The following is a 20,367-nucleotide window of genomic DNA, read 5'->3' as shown; positions in this document are numbered from 1 at the left end:
CACTGCAGTGCAACAGGGAAACACTGTGGAGACACAAATATATACTCAGATAGAACTGTGGACTTTATTTGACTAACTCAGACTCATATTAACTAAACTATTAAATAAGCTTCCCCCATCACTTACATTGTAAATGCATTATGAAGGGATTTGCTAATAATCAGTATGAACAGGAGGAATGATTACAGCAAGAAAAACATGTTTCAATGTTCATTCAGGAACCTGACTGTTGTTTTAAGACAGACTTGAAAAATTGTGAACCTATCCTTTAACTGTTGCTGTTCCACTACCTCAAGGACTATTCTCCTATGCATTCACTAGATGGGATTGCTCCTTGCTTTGTTTTATTTTGGCTCAGTCAACCCTTCGCTCTGCAGTTTTCTGTCTAGGCTAATAAGTTGTCGCAGGAAGCCTCTGTTGGGGAAAACCCAGCGTTTCTGTTGCACACAGCGTATAGAGGACAGAAGACTGAGGTGATGATGAATCATCAGGTAGGCTAGGACCAGAGCAGCAGAGCGACTCACACCCACAGCACAGTGCACCAACACCTTTCCTGGAGATTATAACACAAGAAGACACAAATAAGCAGAACAATTTACAGTAACAGTTTCTTTGTAATGAGGACGGTTAGGGTCTGAAAACATGTTTGGCAGCTTACTGTACCTCCTGATGTCAGAGCCTGTTGAATGAATTCAGCGGCAGGGTAGAAGAAAGGTGAAAGGTCAAACGTCGGCAGGTCATTGGCAGGCACTCCGTAGTATTTTACTGTGGTTCCATAGAAATCATCGCTGCCTTTACAGCAGAGTTTTCCGTGCGCAGCATTCAGCACATGAGTGACGCCCAGCTGCCAGAGTCCGAGCTTGTCATGAGACATAAACCTGGTTCATAAACACCAAAAGTAACACATCAATAACAATCCACACACATAGGATGACACTTAAGTTTTTGGATCATTTACTGTGTGAGTTTTGAGAGCCACTCACTGCAACTTTTATTATATTATTGCTGAATGTCTACTGAAAAATAGACAGTGATTTTGATTGGTTCAATGTCATTGTTGTGGGTGTGGTGTTAGTTTACAAACTGGCTCACAGAGCTGACTCTCATGGAAAGATTACTGACAAATCAAATGCTCTGTCAATTGTCATGCAACAATCAAAATTTTGCTTTTAATCTATATTTATACTGTCAATGTTTGAAAATATGCTATATGTTTTTATATATTTGAAATAATTTTTAAGAGATTCTTATTTAAAGCACTCAACCTGCTAATATTAGATTGAGTGTGACAAAGCTTCTGGGATAAAAAACAACTCATAGCAATGATAAAACAGATTCAAATATATAATTATTTGTTAATTAATAGTTGTTAATGAGGTCAAATATACATAGGAAAATGTATATACATGAAATTGCCGTGGTTTACATGGATTAGCCTGCAGGAGACGCACACTGAAATGAACAGACAGGAGGGAGAAGAGATGAATGAAAGTAACAAATAAAGGAGAGCAAAGAAGGAAAAAGAACCAATGGAGGGAAGACAGGAGGAGAGAAGACACAGAAGAGAACGATAATAGGAGCAACTGGGGGAAGGCAAGTGTCTAAATTTGGTATTTTTGACTTGGAATGTCCCCAAATTTACTCCACAATTATGAAGATGTTGCCTTTAGATGTGATATGATGAGGTAGGTAAATAGGTTTGAAATTATTTTGTGGTGATTATATGTTTTAATTAATTATATTCACATTTCACCATCTATTTCCCCCACCTACATCATAACTATTGAAAAAATAAATAAAATAAAATGGATGTGTGGATGTAATTTCAGTTAAACTGAATGATATTAATATATATGTAGTGTATTTTTCTGACATGCATGATGAGTTTCATGAATAAAATACACAATAGAGGGTGTCATATAGGATTTATTTGGCCATAACTTCATTTTAAATACTTTCTAAAAATGTATTTCACTGCAGGCATGTAGTCAATAACCTATTTAAATGAAATAATCATCACTTCAGTTGGACTTGACACACTAATATAGTCTAAAGCACGATGTGCCAAAAAATGTCCCACTTTACCTGACCACATATACAACACATCATACTCACATGTCTCCCAGGTACAGGTTTGGCCACACCTCATCTCCATGGCGACAGGAGCGTGGAGCTGAGTGTAAAAGCTCCTCCAGCTCCTGGAGAGATGGGGTGTCCCACGTACTCCTCGTCCTGTCTGAACTCTCCGTTGCACATGTGCACTCTTCCTCCTCTTTTGGGTCTTTGACATTTCTCTGCTCAGAGTCTTGTGTCTCACATTTCACATCTGTCACAGTGCTCATTTTTTTTAAAGTTCAAGGTATTTATACTATCTTCTTTCCCCCCAAACTAAATGCTGTCTGTTGCCTTTGCTTTGCTCTCTGAAGACGGCTGCAGCAGCGTTTTAACTTCTCTCAGCCTCTGACTGTCAAAGACAGGTGGTGCAGTTTGGCAAAGAGTCTCAGTCAAACTCTCCCTTTATGGAGATGTGTTTACATTTACATTACTGCCTGGGAAAGCTTGTTTTGTCAAATTAAAACTAAATACTCCATGGAATCAACATTTTTTAGGCTCTAGAAAAACATAACCTGTAAATAAATCCCAGTTTTTCCTATATTTGGCCAGCAGATGCCAGTGTGCTCTAAGTAGCAGCCCTGCATTGACCACCAGCTCTTCTTTACTGGTTTTGTTTATTATTGTCTCTTCCTGTTTGCGATTTTTTTTCCTAGGATGGCGAAGTCACGACCCGCCCTGCTCTACCTCTGATTGGCTTATCCTGATACGCTTACCTAACACTAACCAATCACACTCCTCATACCTGAATCTAACCAATCCAACCAACGAAGGCAACCAACCAGCCAATCAGAGGCAGAGTAGGGCGGGTCGTGCTGTCGTAACCCCAGGAGAAAAACTTTGGCTTCCTGTTTGATGTTGCCTAGTTGTCAGAAGCATGTTGGCGATGAAATACTCCTACGTTTTGAGAGCAAACAGACAGCTCATCTACACCCTCTGACAGCGCACTGACAGCGGATTTTTTGGGTAAGAGAGGCAGCTACTCTTGAGTTTTACCTTTTTAAGAGAGTTTAAAACGCCAGACTCCTCTGTATGTTCCCTGTTTAACTTGTAGTCTAGTACTACTTGTTTATGTTGAGAAAATATATGTCAGATTTTCCACTGCCGTCACAAATATCTGATTTATCCACAGGATTTATAACTCTTTTGCTGAAATGTAGTAGTGTGGTGTTACATTGAAGCCCAGGGGTGAACAGACTATGAGCCCTTTGTCAAATTGTGGCTCTCTGACACACTGAAGGGCTTTCTGTCCCTCACAGCAGTGTGTCACTGCTCTGTGTGACTCACTGTAAGCCAGCCAAACAGGCTGACATAGCACTTATGAATCCCCAAGTAAAGCCACAGGCCAGAGAGGCTGCATGATGTTGCCAGTAAAATCTAAAGGGTAGTTAAAAATAAGTTATTTCTCTCCCTGCAGGATCTGACAGCAGCCAACCAGGTGAGTTTATTTAGGTTTCAGACGTGTAGATATCCAATACTGATCAGCTGATTTGCTGAATTAAATATTTGCAATATTTTGTTATAGTGGCAGCCAGCTACTGTATGGTCTGGAGCTGCAACAATTAATTGATTAATCAATTAGCTGCCAACTATTACAATAATTGCCAACTGTTTTGATGATTGATTAATTGTTTTGAGTCTTTTTCTTTAGAGATAAAAAGTTTTCAGAATCCAGCTTCTCAAATGTGAATATATTCTGGTTTCTTCAGTCTTTTATGACAGTAAACTGAATATCTTTGAACTGTGGACACAACAAGACATTTGAGGACGTCACCTTGGGCTCTGGGAAACTATTTTCACTATTTTCTGACATTGTATAGACCAAACAACTAATCAATTAATCAAGAAAATAATCAACAAATTAGTTGATAATGAAAATAATCGTTAGGTGCAGCCCTAGTATGATCTGCATTATTGATGGTAAACAGCAACTTTCAGTAAGTCTGAACATCGGGAATCAAAGATGGCAGACGTGACATCATATAAAGTGGGACTGTTAATCTTAGGATAATGTTGTTTTTAAGAAAAAAAAATATTTTAAAAAATGATAGTTTTTTAGAAATAAATTATAAGCAATGTGGAAATGACAAGAGATTCCTTCATTTACGAAAGGTGAGAAAAGTATTACAACATGTAAGACAATAACAGGACATTTAAACTGTGTGATAGATGAGATATTGCTTTTTATCGCAACTAACAAATATTTTCATTATCGGTTAATCTTTCGATTTTTTTCTTGATTATTCAATTGATCAATAAAATATCAGACAACAGTGTAAAATGTCCACTACAATGTCCTTGAGCACATGGTGGCATCATTAAATGTCTTGTTTTGTCCAAAACCCGTAATATTGAATTTACTATCATGTAAGAACAAGACAAGCAGCAAATTCTCACATCTAAGAACTGGGAACCATCAAATCTTTGGCGTTTTTTCCTAAAAAATTACCTAAGCAATTAATCAATAGATGCCAAAGTAGTTGCAGATTAATTTTCTTTCGATCGACTAATTGATGAATCAACTAATTGTTGCAGCTTTACACAATACTGATAATATTTTCAGTTGTTTGAGCAAAAACAGCAAACTTTTGAGGCTTCTGTGATTGTTGACTTACATTATGTGAAACTGAAGATGTCATCTTGATCTCTGGGAAACATCATTGGCAATTTTCACAACTTTCTGACATTCTACAGACCCAACAACTTTCCTTTTTAATCTTGAAATAACTGGCAAATTAATTAATAATGATAATCATAATTTGCAGCCTTAATTTTTAAGTATTTCCCAGAGGCAGTGTACAGTTATCTCAAGTTTCTCTTGAATCTTTTGCCTTAATCTAAAGTAATCATAGAGGAGATCTACACAGTTTATAATTCTGCTCAAGCAATTACTGTAACTTTTGAATATTGACCATCTATCAAAATATAACATACATCTATATTTATCTTATCATTGTGGTGTTCTTCTGATAAGTCTAATACCTAAAAACGCAGCGACGTCTCATCCATTACTGATAACTGAAACCTGCTTACTCAGGTTATTATTACATCTGTATCTTCTGTCCAATCAGCTTGTAAAATGTTGATGAAATTCAGCTGTGACCAGTAGTACAGTCATGTTGTCTGAGACCTTTGGAGCAGCAGGGAGGAACAGTGTTGAGCTTATCAGCAGGTCAAAGGGCAGTGAGAGAAAAAGAGAAGACAGCAGCGTGTTTCATCAGTGTGCGAGTCCGTCTGTTGGAGAGGAGGAACCCGTGATGGTGACTGTTCTGTTTCTTATTATGAAATTTAGTCGTCTGTGGAGCAGAGCGCATAGTTACGCTCAGTTAGCTTGAATTCCTGTTTGTTTGTTTAGGTTTGACACACAGACGGCTGGCCTGCTTAATGTGGATCAGGGTGTCAGTGCATACTTATAATGTAAGCCACCGCTCTACTGCACAGTCACTGACCTGGACTCAGACGATGATGTAATAGCACTAAGTAGCCAGCAGTGTGTAATGCAAGGTCACAAAGAAGCTGCTCTTCAGCTAAGAATGGGAGGATATAAGATTTTATCTTATAACGGGATAAAAGCATTCAAGATAATTTAATCGTGGTGAATTTCCTTTATCAGGAGAATCATGAATGTCCTCACATGAATGACTTGAAAGACTTGTCCTGCTTACTGACGTACACTCCTTGATTTCCTGATTTATTTTGAATTGCCATTTGCCACAAGGTGGAGCCCGAATCTTTCCATTTATTCGTCACTGTGGATGAAGGCTCGGAATGTGGTGTTTGGATATCAGGTTCATAGGTAGATTCTTTTTATTAATAATCTCATTGTCATTACTTGCTGGGTGTTGGCGAGAGTCTGAATCTGTCCTTGTTGGTTTTTCACTAAAAAGGAATACCTCCACCCCCAAAAAAGATGTGTCCTATGATGCTATTGTTTCTTAAGAAAATGTATGTAAATATCAAGTGATTCCAGTATGTAACATTTCTGCCACAGGCCTGCCTTCACAATGTGTGTCAGTGACTGTTCTATAGTGCTGAAATGATTAGTCTAGTAATTGATTAATCAATTAAGCTACTTTTCTGTTGATTTAAGCTTCTCATATGTGAGGATCTGCTGCTTTTCTTGGTTTTATATGATTGTAAATTTAATACTTTTTGGGTTGTTGGTTGGATAAAACAAGTAACTTCAAGGCATCCCTGAGTTCTGGGAAACAGTGGCAGACAGTTTTGACTATTTTTATAGATTAAATGATTAATCAAATAATAGAAAAGATGGTAAAATATTCATTAGTTGCAGCCCATTGAAGAAATAACACTCATCCTTTGCAGTTGTTTGCTGAAATGGTTTGTAACACTACAGTAGTACACAGTGAGCTAACAGATGAGAGAGAGAGACAGAGTGTGTGTCTGAGTAGGGAAAACACACACAAAACAAAGACAGTGGAGCTCATTTACACAATACAGTACACAGTAAGTGGTTGCGATCAATAGCATTCAAATTAAATAGTACTTTCAGAGCAGTTTTGCATTCAAACAATAGGACCAACAATGACAGTAAGACAGTAATGAAATCAAGTGATGAAAACACAGTGGAGGAGGCAGCTCAATTATCTGTTGTTAGAGAGATTTTACAGAAGGCTTTGATCAGTTTTATGCTCATTTAAGTCTTTTTGATGACATCACTTTGTCTCTGGTTGCATCCTAAATTGTGCGCTTGACCATCTACATTATTTTAATCTTCAGGAAGTCCTGCTGTATGTGACTTAACACAGTACATGTCTGTATCTGCAGTGGCATGGCATCGTCAGAGGACAGTGTGAGCACCTGGAGCTGTAAGCAGGTGGCCCAGTGGCTGCAGGAAGAAGGTTTCGGGGAGTATGTGGAGCTACTTTGCACCCAGCACCGCCTGGACGGCCCCAGCCTGCTGGCTCTGACTGAGGCCGACCTGCGCGGGCCTCCGCTGGGCCTCACCGTGCTGGGAGACATCAAGAGGCTGACCTTAGCCCTCCGCCGGCTCCAGAGACAGAACCAGGCCCAGCTGGAGGAGCTGGGTCTCCAGCCTGCAGATAGCCTCGCTGCTGCTGGGCTGTCGCTTGGTGCTGCGAGGGTGGAGTGGAGCTGTGACGGAGCTGACAGGAGGTGTAACGGAGGTGATCGCTTGTGTAATGGGACTGAGCTGCGCCTGAGGAATGGGGATAGATCTGGATATGGTTCAGGAGCCGTCTTGTGTCATATGCACTCCAACGGGAGGTGTAGGCAGCACCTGGCTGGCAGATTGGACCCAGAGGTCTGGAAGACAGTCATCAGTTCCATATATGTGTTCTTTGTGTTTGGATTCACATCATTCGTCATGGTCATCGTACATGAGCGTGTCCCAGACATGAGGACATATCCACCACTACCTGACATATTTCTGGACAGGTATAAGCTGCATATGTTCTGCACAAGGGCATAGATATGGGTACGGATGGTCGGGACATGTCTAGCTGCTTTAACTCCACATAATGTTAACAGTAAGATCTCTGCAAAGTTGCCAGGTTTGTGTGTTTTTGTGTGCGCTATTATGATAAAGAGTGAAAGAGAAGGATATGGGGGATACTCGATCTGATTATCTGGCAACCCTCAACTTGAAGCTGTACGCATTGTTGACTAGCAGCAGCAGTAACAGAGTCAGTGAGGTGGAGAATCGGTTAGTTTTTATAGTTTAAACGTTCCAAACATCACAGAATTGAAAATGACTTCACTGGACAAAAGTAAGATCATTTGATATTATATTTAATTTCAGGCTTTAGGTGTCATTAGCTAATGTGCGATTGTTGCTCAGACATGCTGTTTAATTAAACTATTTTATTACTGTTGGTGAAAATTCCTCCCAAAAGCAAATAAAGACATCTGGTCCTTTTTAATGAAGAACCAAAGTGTCAGTAACAGTTGAGCTTAGTTAATAAACATTAATCTTTGAGATTAGTGGGAGAAATATTTACTATTTAAACCCATCTCTCCCCTTTTCCATGAGTGGATCAGGAGCAGAGTTACTATTGTATATGTCTCATTAAGCATGAACATTATTTATAAGTTAAATTAGCCACAGCTTGATCTGTTTGTGACTGTCAGGCATCATTTTATTGTCAAAATCCTGTCAGCAGCAGCCTGAGCAGCACAGAGACACACAGACAGGTGAGCTGCAGCCTCTCAGGTGAACTCTGATCTCATAGTAGAAAGATGTAGCCATAAGTTCAGTTGAGTAAAAAATAACACAAAGAGAAGTTTTTGAGATGATTTAAAGATAGGTTTGAGCATCACTGTCATGAAACTCTTGAGTTGAAAGAAGTACAGAGTCTCAGGTGAGGTTTGAAAATACAGCAGCGAGTTATAGAGCAGCACATTCCCTACTGCTTTCTATACATTTATTTTATTGTAACAGTTTATGATATGTTATTTTAAAATTAATTTTGGTCTCAGATTTATATTTAAGTAGCCTATCGATAGAATAAAATGCAAAAATCTGAGAAAAAATCATAATATAAGTCCAGTTTCAGGTAAGTCAGCAAATGCATATTCAGTAAAGTAACAGTTTGCAGAGTCAAGCTCTTTTTGTGTGTATGCGTGTGCACAGCTCTGCCTAAAAAAAAAAAAGAGAAGAGAATGACAGAGAGCAAGTACACACACACACGCACACATTTTGGCTGTCCGACAAAAAATGTCCCTTCCAAAGTTAAAACCAAACCTACGCCCTTCTCTGTTTGTTTGAAGGAAGTGTTTTACACTGATAAACCCCAGTAAATATGTGCTTTAAGATCTCATGTTGAGCAACTACCCACACTCCATAGTTCACCTATACATTCTCTTTGTATCTAATCTACACACTGATACAGATGTTTCTGTAATCTTTACAGTGTTCCCAGAATCCCTTGGGCTTTTGCAATGGCTGAAGCCTGTGGCCTCATCCTGTGTTATATGTTGCTGTTGATCCTGCTGCTTCACAAACACAGGTAGCCCACAGTTTCATCTAAAACCACATCACTGCTAAGTTTCAAATTACATTTTTAACACTTTATGAAGTACCTGGAAAAGAAAAGTTGTGAATATTCTGAACATATTTTTCAGATAAACCCTATTTTGTCTTTATTTTAGGTCCATTCTCTTCAGGCGGCTGTGTTCTTTGATGGGAACTGTATTTTTGCTGCGTTGCTGCACCATGTTTGTCACCTCGCTCTCTGTGCCAGGGCAGCACCTGAAGTGTGCCAGTAAGGTGGGATGAACACACATAAGATTAGATGGCACTTTACAGCTTATTGTTGACTCAGCATTACTGCATGATTCATGGCGTGGCTGATAACTAGAGTCGCTTGTTCCCCAGACATACGGAGATACCTTGCAAAAGATACAGAGGGCACTAGCGATATGGAGCGGATTTGGGATGACTCTGACTGGCGTCCAAACATGTGGAGATTACATGTTCAGCGGACACACGGTTGTCATCACAATGCTCAACTTTTTTGTGACCGAATGTGAGTGTACTGCATGTTTATATAGTATACATAATATGTGTGAGCGTTATGAAAGGATAAGGCTGGCATTATTCCAAAAGTTTAAATCTTAAACAAATGTGATGAAACACCAAAACAAACAGGGTGTTAGTTTGTCGTCAAATATTTTCTGACTTCCCCACCCTGTCTGTGGTACTCCACCCGAAGTCCATCTGTTCCTACTGAAGACAAGTTTTGACATGTCTTTAATGATTTTTGGACACCACTGGAGGTCTTTGGCACAGAGGAATTAGCTAAATCAGACTTTGGATAGACAAATAAAGATAAAACTTGTTAGTAGGATCGATTCATTGCTGGTTTTGGCCTTTTTTGGGTTTATTCATATATTATTCCTTCAGCTTCATCCTTAAATTATCCATTTTAATTGCAGACACTCCACGAACCTGGAATCTGATTCACACCATCTCCTGGGTGTTAAACCTGTTTGGGATTTTCTTCATCCTGGCGGCTCATGAACACTACTCCATCGACGTATTCATTGCATTCTACATCACTACCCGCCTCTTCCTCTACTACCACACTTTAGCCAACACCCGTGCCTACCAGCATAGCCGGAGGGCGCGCATTTGGTTCCCCATGTTCTCCTTCTTTGAGTGCAATGTGAATGGACCTGTCCCCAACCAGTACCACTGGCCCTTCAGTAAACCTGCCTTCATGAAAACTCTGATTGGGTAGAGAGTATTTTCAACAGGACTGAGCATGGACTGTAATATTGAAGCCTGAATGAGAAACTTTTTACCTAAGATGCTGCTTTCGATCTCTGAATGGTTGTAAATTTATTATCTGGGATTTTTTCTTTTTCTCATTTGTAGAAATTGGTTATCTTTATTTTGGCAACTAATCATGACATTTTGGAAGTTAGATGAGAAAATTAATACTACTCACATGTGTCTGTTGAATATGAAGCTACAGTCAGGGGACAGTTAGCGTAGCTTAGCTTAAAACCTGAAGCGGGGGAAACTGCTGGCCTGGCTCTGACAAAAGGTAAAATCCACCTACCAGCATCTCTATAACTCACTAATTAACAAGTTATAACTTGTTTTGTTTAATCTCTACAAAACTGGCAGTGTAATGGATCAGGGTGTCGGTCAAAACAGACAGTTTGTGACTGCAGGCAGTCAATGCTCCTAGGCAAGAAACTGTTTGGCACATAGCTCAGAAATTGTTGTTTTACACTTACATTTTTATATGGATTTAAAAAAAATGGATGTAATGGGTTTATTATTGAGCTTTAGAGGTTCTAGTAGGTGGATTTTGTTATCTGGAGTGCCCCGCTAGCTGTTTCCTGCGAGCTGTTTCCCCCTGCTTCCAGTCTTTATGCTAAGCAAAGCTAACAGGCAGCAGGCACCACCTTCATGTCTAAAGGATATATATGGGTGGTATTGATCCTCTCATCTCACTCTCAGTAAAAAAAAGCAAATAAGAGTATTTTCCAAACTATTCTTTTAAAATGTATTTGCACACTGCCAACTCAAACAAAGAATTGTGGTTTATTTGGGGACTGAAAGCTGCAGGTACTGATAATTTCCCAGACAGAGGGCTAAAGGAGATCAGACGTGTAATGCCTTAAAGTGATCACTTTAATCATTTATGCTCCACTTTGGTGATATTTAAAGTTCATGGGGGGGTTGGGTTGTTAGTCTTGCTCAACATTTATAATAATAAACTGTATGGGTTTCACACAGCTATAATGTAGTTGTCACCTTATGGGAGTCATTATGGTGACGAGTAAAATGTTGTCTTGCTGTAAAGAGATTTCACACCTGTTTGGTAACAACCACCAAAGGAGTTTCTTTTGATATGCAACAGGAAAAACACTTCCTGTTCTCTCTACTGAAAGAGAACAAAAAGTCACTCAGAAAACAAATGGGTTTTTTTTCATTTTCACTTTATGAACTTAACTCTACAGTTGTGTTGTGTGAAATAATGTCACCGTTGGGATGGTTTATTTATATATACAGTAGCAGTCAAAAGTTTGGACACACTTTCCCATTCATTTGAATGAGAAAGTCTGCCAAAACTTTTGACTGCTACTGTATATTCATCGTTAAACTCAACCAAATATCTGAACGTTTATTGTAATGTTCAATTTTGCCAATTAGCCCTTATGTTATGTATAATGATTCCTTTGTCCCAATTTGATGTTTTGTTATAGTTTTTATCTTCCTATTTCTTCCTTTTTTTCTACAGTTTAATTATGTCATGAGTACAGAGTGAGTTTTCCTCTGTTGCACAGTACAAAGACTGACTTTTGAATTATCACAGCTGTTGACAAACAGATAGCAAAGCTTCAAAAGTTTATATTGTTTACTATGTCATAGTTGATCCAAACTATATATTTTTAATAATTGTTTACAATTTGTGGCTTTATTTGCAATGCAAGTGATCTATTGCTGCCTTTTGGCTCAACAATGAAGGTTTACAGAGAAGGAAACAGTTTTTATATTTCTAACTGACTGTTTCCTTGGCTGCTTTTTCACTAACGTATTTCTTTTTTGCATTTGTTAAATAAAGTTGATTTTGAATATAATTTTAAAAATCTAGTTTCCTCGTGAGTTTGTCAATTTTAGAAAGAATCTTTCATGGGGGAAATTGATTCAGAGAGGTGTGTTTTTATAAGCAGTATCAACATAACCTGCACACCCAACCTTCCCACCCTTAAGCAAATATCCAATAATAGCCACTTCCTTGTGAAAAAAGCTTTCCATAAAGATATGTGGCAGTGAACACTTGAATATAAAGGCATCACTTAAGAGTTCTCACACACATCAGCCTCCTGACTCAATCACATCACATCTCATGATGGTGAGTATTTCATGGACTTACATTCATATTCACTGGACTTTTTGAAATTTAAAAATGCAATGTAAATCTATATATAGTATATATTAGGCTTTAAAGATGTCATTGCTGTCAGAGTGTATTCCAATTTTTTGCCAACATTTGAAGTAACATTCAAGTGCATAGTTAAGCTTTATGCCATTATGTTTTATGAAATTGCTGTAAGATTATTATGACTATACCATTTATCAAATCAATATTCATGGTAGAAATAGTAACAGCTTTGCCTTTTTTAAAATACAGCTTGAACTTTTAAATGAAGGGTTGAAATCAGTGCGTGAACCAAAAACAGAAATGTAGTACACTAGTATATGAGGTTAATGATGATTCCTCATTATAATTATTAAGATAATTACACATATTAAAAAACAGCATATAATGTGACTTTTAAGACACATTTAGTCAGTTTTGCTTAATATAAGCTGTAATTCTGTCAATCAGTACAAATGTATCCTCTGCAGACTAAATGAAATAAATGTTATTTTTACATATGTTGCAGGCAATTTTGTAAATTATATAAATTTTGTATAATTTTGTATAATATTACTTCATTTGGAATAATGACAAATTACCCAAAGATACTTGCAAATAGCTGCAATACTGAAGTCTATGACAGCAGGGTTTTTTTCTCCATGGGTTTTCGGTCTATTTCACATAATTTTATTTTATTTATTTACTTAACCTTTATTTAACCAGGAGAGTCTCATTGAGATTAAGAATCTAAAAAAACATATATTTACAGACAGAAAACAAAAAAGGAGACAAATTTTAAAAAAGCAACAAGCATAAGGAATCTCACATTTCAAAAGAGGAATTTTGAGGAATCAGTTGCGTCACCAGGTAAATAAATAACATTTACATCCTAGAGAATCTGCCTCTTAATTCTTTCATTTTGTATTTAAATGCATTTAATTAATTTGATGAGTTTCAAGTCATTCTTCAACGTATTCCATGCAGAGGGTGCAGAATACACAAATGCCATTTTTCCAATATCCGCACAGACATTTGGGACATAAGGGGGTTGGCTGAGGTTTGCTGTTATTTTTATGTGAACATTATCGGACAACCAAAGCATGAATAAAATCTACACGTTCTCTTTCAATGTTCAAGATATTTTAAAAGGATGTGTTGATGAAGTTAATTTAGGAAAATTGCCTAGATACAGTATGACTACTGAGACTATACAACATGCACACTGATGTCTTTTTTTTTACTCTTTCAGGCTTCCCTCCGTGTATTTGTTTGTCTGCTGGGACTGGTTGTCCTGTGCGACTCTTACTGCTTCTTTCAGGGTTTAGAGATCAAAGATCTGAACAACCCTCCAAAAGGTGAGTCGACACGACCACGGCTGGCTGAAGTGTGACACAGCAGCAGCAGCGTGGTGATAGATTTGGTGAGATGGAAACTTTTCTCTGTTATGTTTGACAGAAGGGGGACAAATAAGTCCGTCTTTATCTGTCCAAGTGTTCCAGCTGAATGCATCATCCAGATGTTGTGTGTTTACTTAACACCAGCCAGCTGACTTAAAACTTATCAAAACCACACCTATGCACACATCGATACACACTCACACACAATTAGTCACCACCAAAAATTTATCAGAGCGTAATAAGTGGGTCACCAGCTCCTCTGAACTGTGTTTTGATTTCTTTACATGTAGGGTGTGTGGATATGGAAGGAAAGATGCGTAATTTTGGCTCTGAATGGGTGAAGGACTGCAATGAATGCTCTTGTACGGAGGAGGGTATGAGCTGTTGTAGCCGGTAAGATTTTCATGCTTCAATTTGTAATCATTACATTATTTTTGCAAACTCCATTCTCCATTCTCGAGGTGTCTAATCTGCACACTCATTTTAAGAAGGCCTTTCATTACATCTGAGGATAATTTTCTTTCCTTATGTCTCTTAGGATCCCCAGTGCAAGCACCGTCAACGTTCCTGATGAGTGTGAGCTGCTTGTGGATAAGGAGGCTTGCACTACCAAAATGGTGATGAAGGCAGACAAGACAAGAGAGTGCAACCCTAACTGAGAGCACTGCAGAGTGACCTCTACAGACTTGCTGAATTTGGAATAATTCTGTTTTATGTTCTTTTTTGGTTCATGGTGTGTGCATACAGTAAATTCATGTATTATCATGTGTGACGAATCAGCCTTGTTGTCTGTCTTTCTTATACTTGCAATGACAATAAAGGGAAAACCTGGAACCTGCTCCCCCTCTGCTGCTCCTTCTTGCCTGCTTACTGTCTCTTAAACAGTATTTATACAGCAGGTGTCAATTTCAGGATGTAATTGAATAAATCCACCACTGTGTGACAGCAGAGCTCGGTGCGCAGAGGGGCTCTGGCACCCAAAGGGCTCTATCAGCCCAATAATAGCTGCGTTCCCCTCATCGCTGCCTCTCACAGAAACGTTCTGGTTGTCATGATGCTCAGCACCGTCTCCAACTCTCATCTCTGTGGATTCACACCTGTCCAGAGCATTGTATCTTCTCTCATCTTGGCTTCAATCCACCATGTGAGTGCTTTGTTGTTGTTGTTGTTGTTGTTGTTGTTGTTGTTGTTTTTACACATAATAATGACCTATTACACATAATAATTATCTTTCTCAAGGAAAGTCAGAATATGTTTTCAATTAAGCAGTAATGAGATGTATGAGAGGTTGTTCCTCCACTGTCTGCTTGTTGCTTATAGTGTGCATGTGTATAGTATGGTAATTCCTTTGCAAATGTCTTTGAATGATACCTTCAAACAATAGGTAGCAGTCTACAGAAGGCTTTTCTGAGAATATACATCCACTTTCAGCAGGAAGACTGTGAAAAACACAGAAAAGCATGCAATTGGTTTGCATTAAGTTCCACATACTGTGTGAAATTGGGGCGACTATATCCATCTTGTGACAGTATATAGTGTGGTAATGGTTTGGAAGGTAGCAACCGAGAGCCCTGAAACCCCCAGCAGAGAATAATAAGGCTTGGATCATTATCTCAGGTTGAGCAAACTACAGTGGCTGCAGCTGTTATCCCACTCCACCACACGCAGGAGGCAGAAGGAAAGAGGAATTGTTTGTGAATAGTACCACTGGCTGAGCATGTATGTGGAAATTTTGTTGTGGTGCCTCAGATATGTGTGCACATGAATTCACATTGACTGAGTACATTAAGTGTTAATATTCACTGGTGCAAAACTACAGTGAGAGAAAGGAAGCAATATAATATTAATAAGCATCTTGAGATGTACAATTTATATAAATGGATATGAATTAGTGACTGCACAGAGGAGGTTGAAGAGGTTGGGCTTCCTCTTTGTTTCTCTGTTAAGGACAAATGTACTCTGCTTGTCATTTTCATTTTTAGACACATTTATTTATTGTCTGATTCATTTAAAAAATAATCAGACGAATGAATATGGAGCAGTCTAGTAATTTATCAACTCCACCTGTCCCCCTGATAAAGGATTGTTGAGACCCAAAGAACTGAAATTATATTCTAGTCAAAGTGAAGTTTCAAAACTGGAAAATGTGTAATGATGAATTATAAGATGTGTATGAAATGTCATATGGCATGATACTGATTCCAAGAATCTTTGGCAGACAAAGAATATGTGAAATTGTAATCCAGTGTGAAAAAAAGAAAAAATTTGAGAGAAAGATTGGGGATGACGTGGGTTAAAATGTAAATAAATGAAATAGATTGTTGCACAGCACAACTGCTCTCAGAAAAATCAAAGAGAGAATCAAGAATGATCTGGTCCAAGGAAAATGACATTCAGCCATTTTTTTTCATTTTTTTAAGACAGCACAATTTTCTCAGAGATGAAGGGCTCTTTGCTGAGACAGAAAAGAGGAATATGATGGACAGAGCAGTGCCAGGTCACAGTGCTCCTTATGCTGCAGAAATTTTGTTGTGGAGGGGGGATGATCACAATGCCACAACTATATGCAGGACGTGCTTCCTGCAGTGTGACATAATTGTAACACGATGGGTTCAAATTTGCCCATTAATGGACCTTTTTATTCCTGCTGGTGTTTATGGCTCCTCTGCTCTGTTACAGCTGTTTGTTACATCTGGTTAGTGGTGACGCTACACTTGCCTTTCCTCCCTAAACAAAGGATGATCAATGCTGTGCAACCCTGCCTGCAGCTCACTCAACACACTGACAGAGTATGTTAGTAATGATGCACTGTGAAGTGACTGATAGCTAAGTGTGTATGCTGTTAATGGAAAATGACAGGCTCATTTTCTTTGCGATGCAGGTTTTCACAGCAGATGGAAGAGGTTTCGGGGTGAGAGAGCTGCAATCCATTTTTAGGATTCTGACAATGTCATGCCCTTTCACTTCGACGTACTACATCATTTATTGTGTCCTTAACAAACAGAAGTCTCTGCTCAAATGTATGCATTGTAATTTTACATTTCATTAAGCTGTTATGTTCAGTCTTGAAACCTGACTGGAGGATTCATTTGTGGGAAGAAAACTGACAAGTCTGAAATATTAAAACAAGTAAATTCAGAGAGTGAATGTCAAGACCACTGAAATGAAACTACTGTGCTACTGCAGTACTGCTTCAAAATGCTAAAACAATAGCAAAAAAACCCCTACCGTACATTATAATCACATTTGGTATCTTATACTTTCCCTCCATCAGTTAGCTGTGTAAAGAGTTTAAGCGTTTTTCATAATCTATGTCATTATGGGGTTAAGTTAAGGGATCAGCAAAGTTATCAAGTAGTTGTTGAGATATTTCACAGGATATGTGAAAATTTTGACTCGCTGATGGCCATAGAGGAAATGTCGGGAGATCACCAAAGTCATTAAGATTCATCCTCATGATATCTATACCAAATTTTATGGCAAACCATCAAATAGTTGTTGAGATATTTCAATCAGGACCAAAGTGGCGGACAGACCAACAGCACCATCCCTGGAGCCACACTGTTAACATCACCTGTTGTACCATATACTGTTTTTTCCATCAATACAAAAAGTGTTATAGTACAGTATGTCATTGTCTCATTGTGATGCGTAACATTCATGTTTAATTAGGTGTGTATTTTGTGGACAATCAAACCAATAACTCTCACATCCCACAGTGAGGGATGCTAAATTGAAAAAATCTACATGTTGCATCTTTTCTAGACTTTGAATGCAATTTTTCCCTCCTTGGCAACAGGCCTCCTCCTTCACTCTGTGCTTCTCTCAGACCAACAGTATCACTTCTACATGAACAACTCCTTTGACCTTTACAAGCAGCTGCTTTGCAAGTGAATGGTGTTTTCTTCTCCCTCTCTCTCTTTGTCTCTTTGTCTCAGATGCATGTGTTAAGAGGGCTGGGATGGACAGTTTCATCCTGGGGGCTGGTGACACTCAAGTCCTGGTGAGATGTCCTTGAGTGGCAACACGAGCCGGTCTTCTCCGTCGACAGCAGCTCTGCCTCTGCCCTTCAACAACACTACCTCTCCACAATCCCTACTGTGGGAGAATGGACAAAGCAGTCATGAGTCTTTGCAAGAGTGGCCAGGGAGTCAAAACCTGCTCCTCCCAGACCTTTCTGTGCTCGGGCAAGATGAGCAGTGCCACATGTCACCTGTCCTCACGACATTTCTAGTAGTGTGGTACAGCATTACAATGGTGCTGGGGCTGGCGGGGAACATCGGTCTTATCTGCATCATCGCCCGTCGCAGAGAGAAAGCCAACGTCACCAGCATTTTCATCTGCAACCTGTCATTCTCTGACATTCTGGTGTGTGTCTTCTGCCTGCCCTTCACTGTCATATACACCCTTATGGACCATTGGGTGTTTGGGTCACTCTTATGTCGGCTGGTGCCGTTCATCCAGTGTGTGTCTGTCACCGTGTCAGTGCTGTCTCTGGTGTTCATCGCTCTGGAAAGACATCAGCTCATCATTAACCCCTCCGGGTGGAAACCCAGCATTCCTCAGGCCTACATAGTGGTTGTTGTCATCTGGATTCTGGCGTGCTTCACCTCCTCGCCTTTCTTGGCCTTTCAGCTGCTCACAAGTGAGCCCTACACCAATGTACTCCTGCCCCAGTCTCCCCTCTATCACCAAGCTTCTCCTCAGGATTATCTCAACTCATCTCCACCACAACCTGTCTCCCAAACATACAAAAACTCATCTGTGCCTCAAAATTCATACCGCACTCTACTTTCCTATGTCCCCAACCCTCACAATATGGAGGCATGTCTGGAGCACTGGCCATCCCAGCAGCACAGGCTTGCTTATACTACATGGCTCCTGCTGTTCCAGTACTGTGGGCCTCTGACGCTTGTCCTGCTCTGTTATGTTAGAGTGTTTGTCCGCCTGCGCCATCGTAAAGAAATGCTTGACCGTGCCAGAACCCCAGAGAGCCAGCACATGACCCACAGCCGCCGAATCAACATCATGCTGGTTGCCCTGATAACAGCCTTTGCTCTTTGCTGGCTGCCACTCACCATCTTCAACGTGGTATCAGACTGGAACCAGGACGCTCTGCCCATTTGCCACCACAACCTGCTGTTCTCCCTCTGCCACCTGCTGGCCATGTCCTCCACCTGCATTAACCCCATCATCTACGGATTCCTCAACTACAACTTCCGGCAGGAGGTCAGAGAGGTGCTCCTGCACTGCCGCTGCCACCCTCTCGAAGAAGAGTGTGAGCGTTTCCCCATGTCAACTGTGCACATGGAAATGTCCCGCACCTCTGTGCCTCTCAACTGCAGGAGCAACTCTGTTTGACTGTGATGCTGCCTCCTACTGGTATAGTAAGGTGTAGGATGTCACACACACTGTACAGTTGTAGGACCAACTTCTGCTGTTTTCTACCTTTAATGACAGTACAACAGTTTGGATAGTGGTTGACAGTGCAACATTTTTTTCAGTTTTTTGAAGTAAAGTGTGCAGTACAGTGTTGCTTTATCTTACTCTGCAGTAACTCACAATTATATGAAGAGTGTTTTAATGTAAAAATCGTACCCTTTGAAAAGAATGTCCAAATTTAAACTAATCTATGTCTAAGTTTGGCACCTTGCAACTGTGTTACACATCATCACTATATATTATTACAAAAAAATATGTTGGAACTATGCTCACAATGAGAGCTGTGTGTAGTGTTATGAACATAAAAATGGGTGAGAAACTTAAGAAAAAAACCTGAATAAATGTGAAGAAAAACATGCAAATTACAGGTGTATGGGGGGGGGGGGGGGGGTCACTCAATAGTTTGATATGTATGAAAATGATGTGAGCCATATCCTATGGCCTTCACAGTCACCAGATCTCCACTCCAATGAACCTATGTGAGATTTTGGAGCGACATGTTAGACAGTGCTCTCCACCACCAACATCAAAACAACAAAATAACAAAAGCGGGAATATCATTTGGAAGAGTTCTCTTCATCCCTCTTGTAGTGTTGCAGGAACTTGTACAATATCTGCCACAAAGCACTGAAACTGTTCTGAAAGCCTGTGGTGGTCAAACTGTATTACACATCTGTATTTTGTGAAAACAGTAATATAGATGCATTTTGTGATAAACTGGACACATGGACAAATGGTGTCCTTCATGAATAGACTGCTGCTGATGCATATCTTACATTTTATTACTACTTTTGTATTTATGACATTTGTGCCGTGAAATTGGTGTGTTACCTTCTGTGTGTGTGTGATTAAAGTGACTTATAGAGGAAGTTTGCTTTATAAGGGTTTAATAAATTAATGAGTAATGTCAATTGTGTTCATGCACAACCTTTTAATGGACATTAAAGTGTGCCAGTGTAGTCTCTTTCTTGCATGTCTTACCCATCTCTTTCTCCTCTGTTTCCTCTTCTGCCCACTGTCCAATAAAGGCAAAAATGCCCCCCAAAAATTAATCT

At 39.4% G+C, this 20,367-nt stretch overlaps 4 protein-coding genes across 6 annotated transcripts; 3 read left to right on the top strand and 1 right to left on the bottom strand.

Annotated features, from left to right (window-relative positions):
* Window positions 1-192: 192 nt before the first annotated feature.
* On the bottom strand, window positions 193-2,727 carry LOC122997139 (dual specificity protein phosphatase 13-like). The gene is made up of 3 exons (XM_044373140.1): window positions 2,116-2,727; window positions 664-878; window positions 193-553 (listed from the first exon to the last, which is right to left on the bottom strand). Exons 1-3 carry the CDS (start codon window positions 2,340-2,342, stop codon window positions 345-347), a joined length of 651 nt encoding a protein of 216 aa, XP_044229075.1. The 5' UTR covers window positions 2,343-2,727; the 3' UTR covers window positions 193-344.
* Window positions 2,728-2,957: 230 nt separating this feature from the next.
* On the top strand, window positions 2,958-10,739 carry LOC122997412 (sphingomyelin synthase-related protein 1-like). 3 transcript variants are annotated; one of them, XM_044373515.1, is made up of 7 exons: window positions 2,958-3,078; window positions 3,530-3,550; window positions 6,901-7,530; window positions 9,006-9,101; window positions 9,244-9,361; window positions 9,470-9,620; window positions 10,030-10,739. In XM_044373515.1, the coding sequence occupies exons 3-7, from the start codon at window positions 6,905-6,907 to the stop codon at window positions 10,332-10,334; spliced, it is 1,296 nt and encodes a 431-aa protein (XP_044229450.1). In that variant the 5' UTR covers window positions 2,958-3,078; window positions 3,530-3,550; window positions 6,901-6,904; the 3' UTR covers window positions 10,335-10,739. The 3 variants fall into 3 exon arrangements, with proteins under 3 accessions (XP_044229450.1, XP_044229448.1, XP_044229451.1); XM_044373513.1 differs by lacking the exon at window positions 3,530-3,550; XM_044373516.1 differs by lacking the exon at window positions 3,530-3,550 and having other exon boundaries at window positions 6,853-7,530.
* A 1,290-nt stretch (window positions 10,740-12,029) lies between these two features.
* si:ch73-288o11.4 (beta-microseminoprotein) lies at window positions 12,030-14,709 on the top strand. The gene is made up of 4 exons (XM_044373517.1): window positions 12,030-12,464; window positions 13,723-13,828; window positions 14,161-14,263; window positions 14,409-14,709. Exons 1-4 carry the CDS (start codon window positions 12,459-12,461, stop codon window positions 14,527-14,529), a joined length of 336 nt encoding a protein of 111 aa, XP_044229452.1. The 5' UTR covers window positions 12,030-12,458; the 3' UTR covers window positions 14,530-14,709.
* A 199-nt stretch (window positions 14,710-14,908) lies between these two features.
* npy4r (neuropeptide Y receptor Y4) lies at window positions 14,909-20,344 on the top strand. The gene is made up of 2 exons (XM_044373171.1): window positions 14,909-15,014; window positions 17,809-20,344. Exon 2 carries the CDS (start codon window positions 17,879-17,881, stop codon window positions 19,229-19,231), a length of 1,353 nt encoding a protein of 450 aa, XP_044229106.1. The 5' UTR covers window positions 14,909-15,014; window positions 17,809-17,878; the 3' UTR covers window positions 19,232-20,344.
* The last annotated feature ends 23 nt before the right edge of the window (window positions 20,345-20,367 follow it).

This window comes from Thunnus albacares, chromosome 14 (genome assembly GCF_914725855.1).
Source record: "Thunnus albacares chromosome 14, fThuAlb1.1, whole genome shotgun sequence".
Classification (NCBI taxonomy): Eukaryota; Metazoa; Chordata; class Actinopteri; order Scombriformes; family Scombridae; genus Thunnus; species Thunnus albacares.
Note: the sequence above shows the minus strand (reverse complement) of the source record. Positions and strands in the feature narration are given on the sequence as shown.

What these genes read in the sequence shown, in the direction of transcription:
- LOC122997139 (XM_044373140.1), bottom strand. Translation starts at nt 2,342, where the DNA reads ATGAGCACTGTGACAGATGTGAAATGTGAGACACAAGACTCTGAGCAG. An exon ending in AACCTGTACCTGGGAGACAT is followed by an intron (nt 879 to 2,115) that starts GTGAGTATGATG and finishes TTTATGAACCAG; the next exon opens with GTTTATGTCTCATGACAAGC. An exon ending in ACAGGCTCTGACATCAGGAG is followed by an intron (nt 554 to 663) that starts GTACAGTAAGCT and finishes TATAATCTCCAG; the next exon opens with GAAAGGTGTTGGTGCACTGT.
- LOC122997412 (XM_044373513.1), top strand. Translation starts at nt 6,905, where the DNA reads ATGGCATCGTCAGAGGACAGTGTGAGCACCTGGAGCTGTAAGCAGGTG. An exon ending in ACCTGAAGTGTGCCAGTAAG is followed by an intron (nt 9,362 to 9,469) that starts GTGGGATGAACA and finishes CTTGTTCCCCAG; the next exon opens with ACATACGGAGATACCTTGCA. An exon ending in CAACTTTTTTGTGACCGAAT is followed by an intron (nt 9,621 to 10,029) that starts GTGAGTGTACTG and finishes TTTTAATTGCAG; the next exon opens with ACACTCCACGAACCTGGAAT.
- si:ch73-288o11.4 (XM_044373517.1), top strand. An exon ending in TCTGAACAACCCTCCAAAAG is followed by an intron (nt 13,829 to 14,160) that starts GTGAGTCGACAC and finishes CTTTACATGTAG; the next exon opens with GGTGTGTGGATATGGAAGGA. An exon ending in GGTATGAGCTGTTGTAGCCG is followed by an intron (nt 14,264 to 14,408) that starts GTAAGATTTTCA and finishes TATGTCTCTTAG; the next exon opens with GATCCCCAGTGCAAGCACCG.
- npy4r (XM_044373171.1), top strand. Translation starts at nt 17,879, where the DNA reads ATGTCCTTGAGTGGCAACACGAGCCGGTCTTCTCCGTCGACAGCAGCT.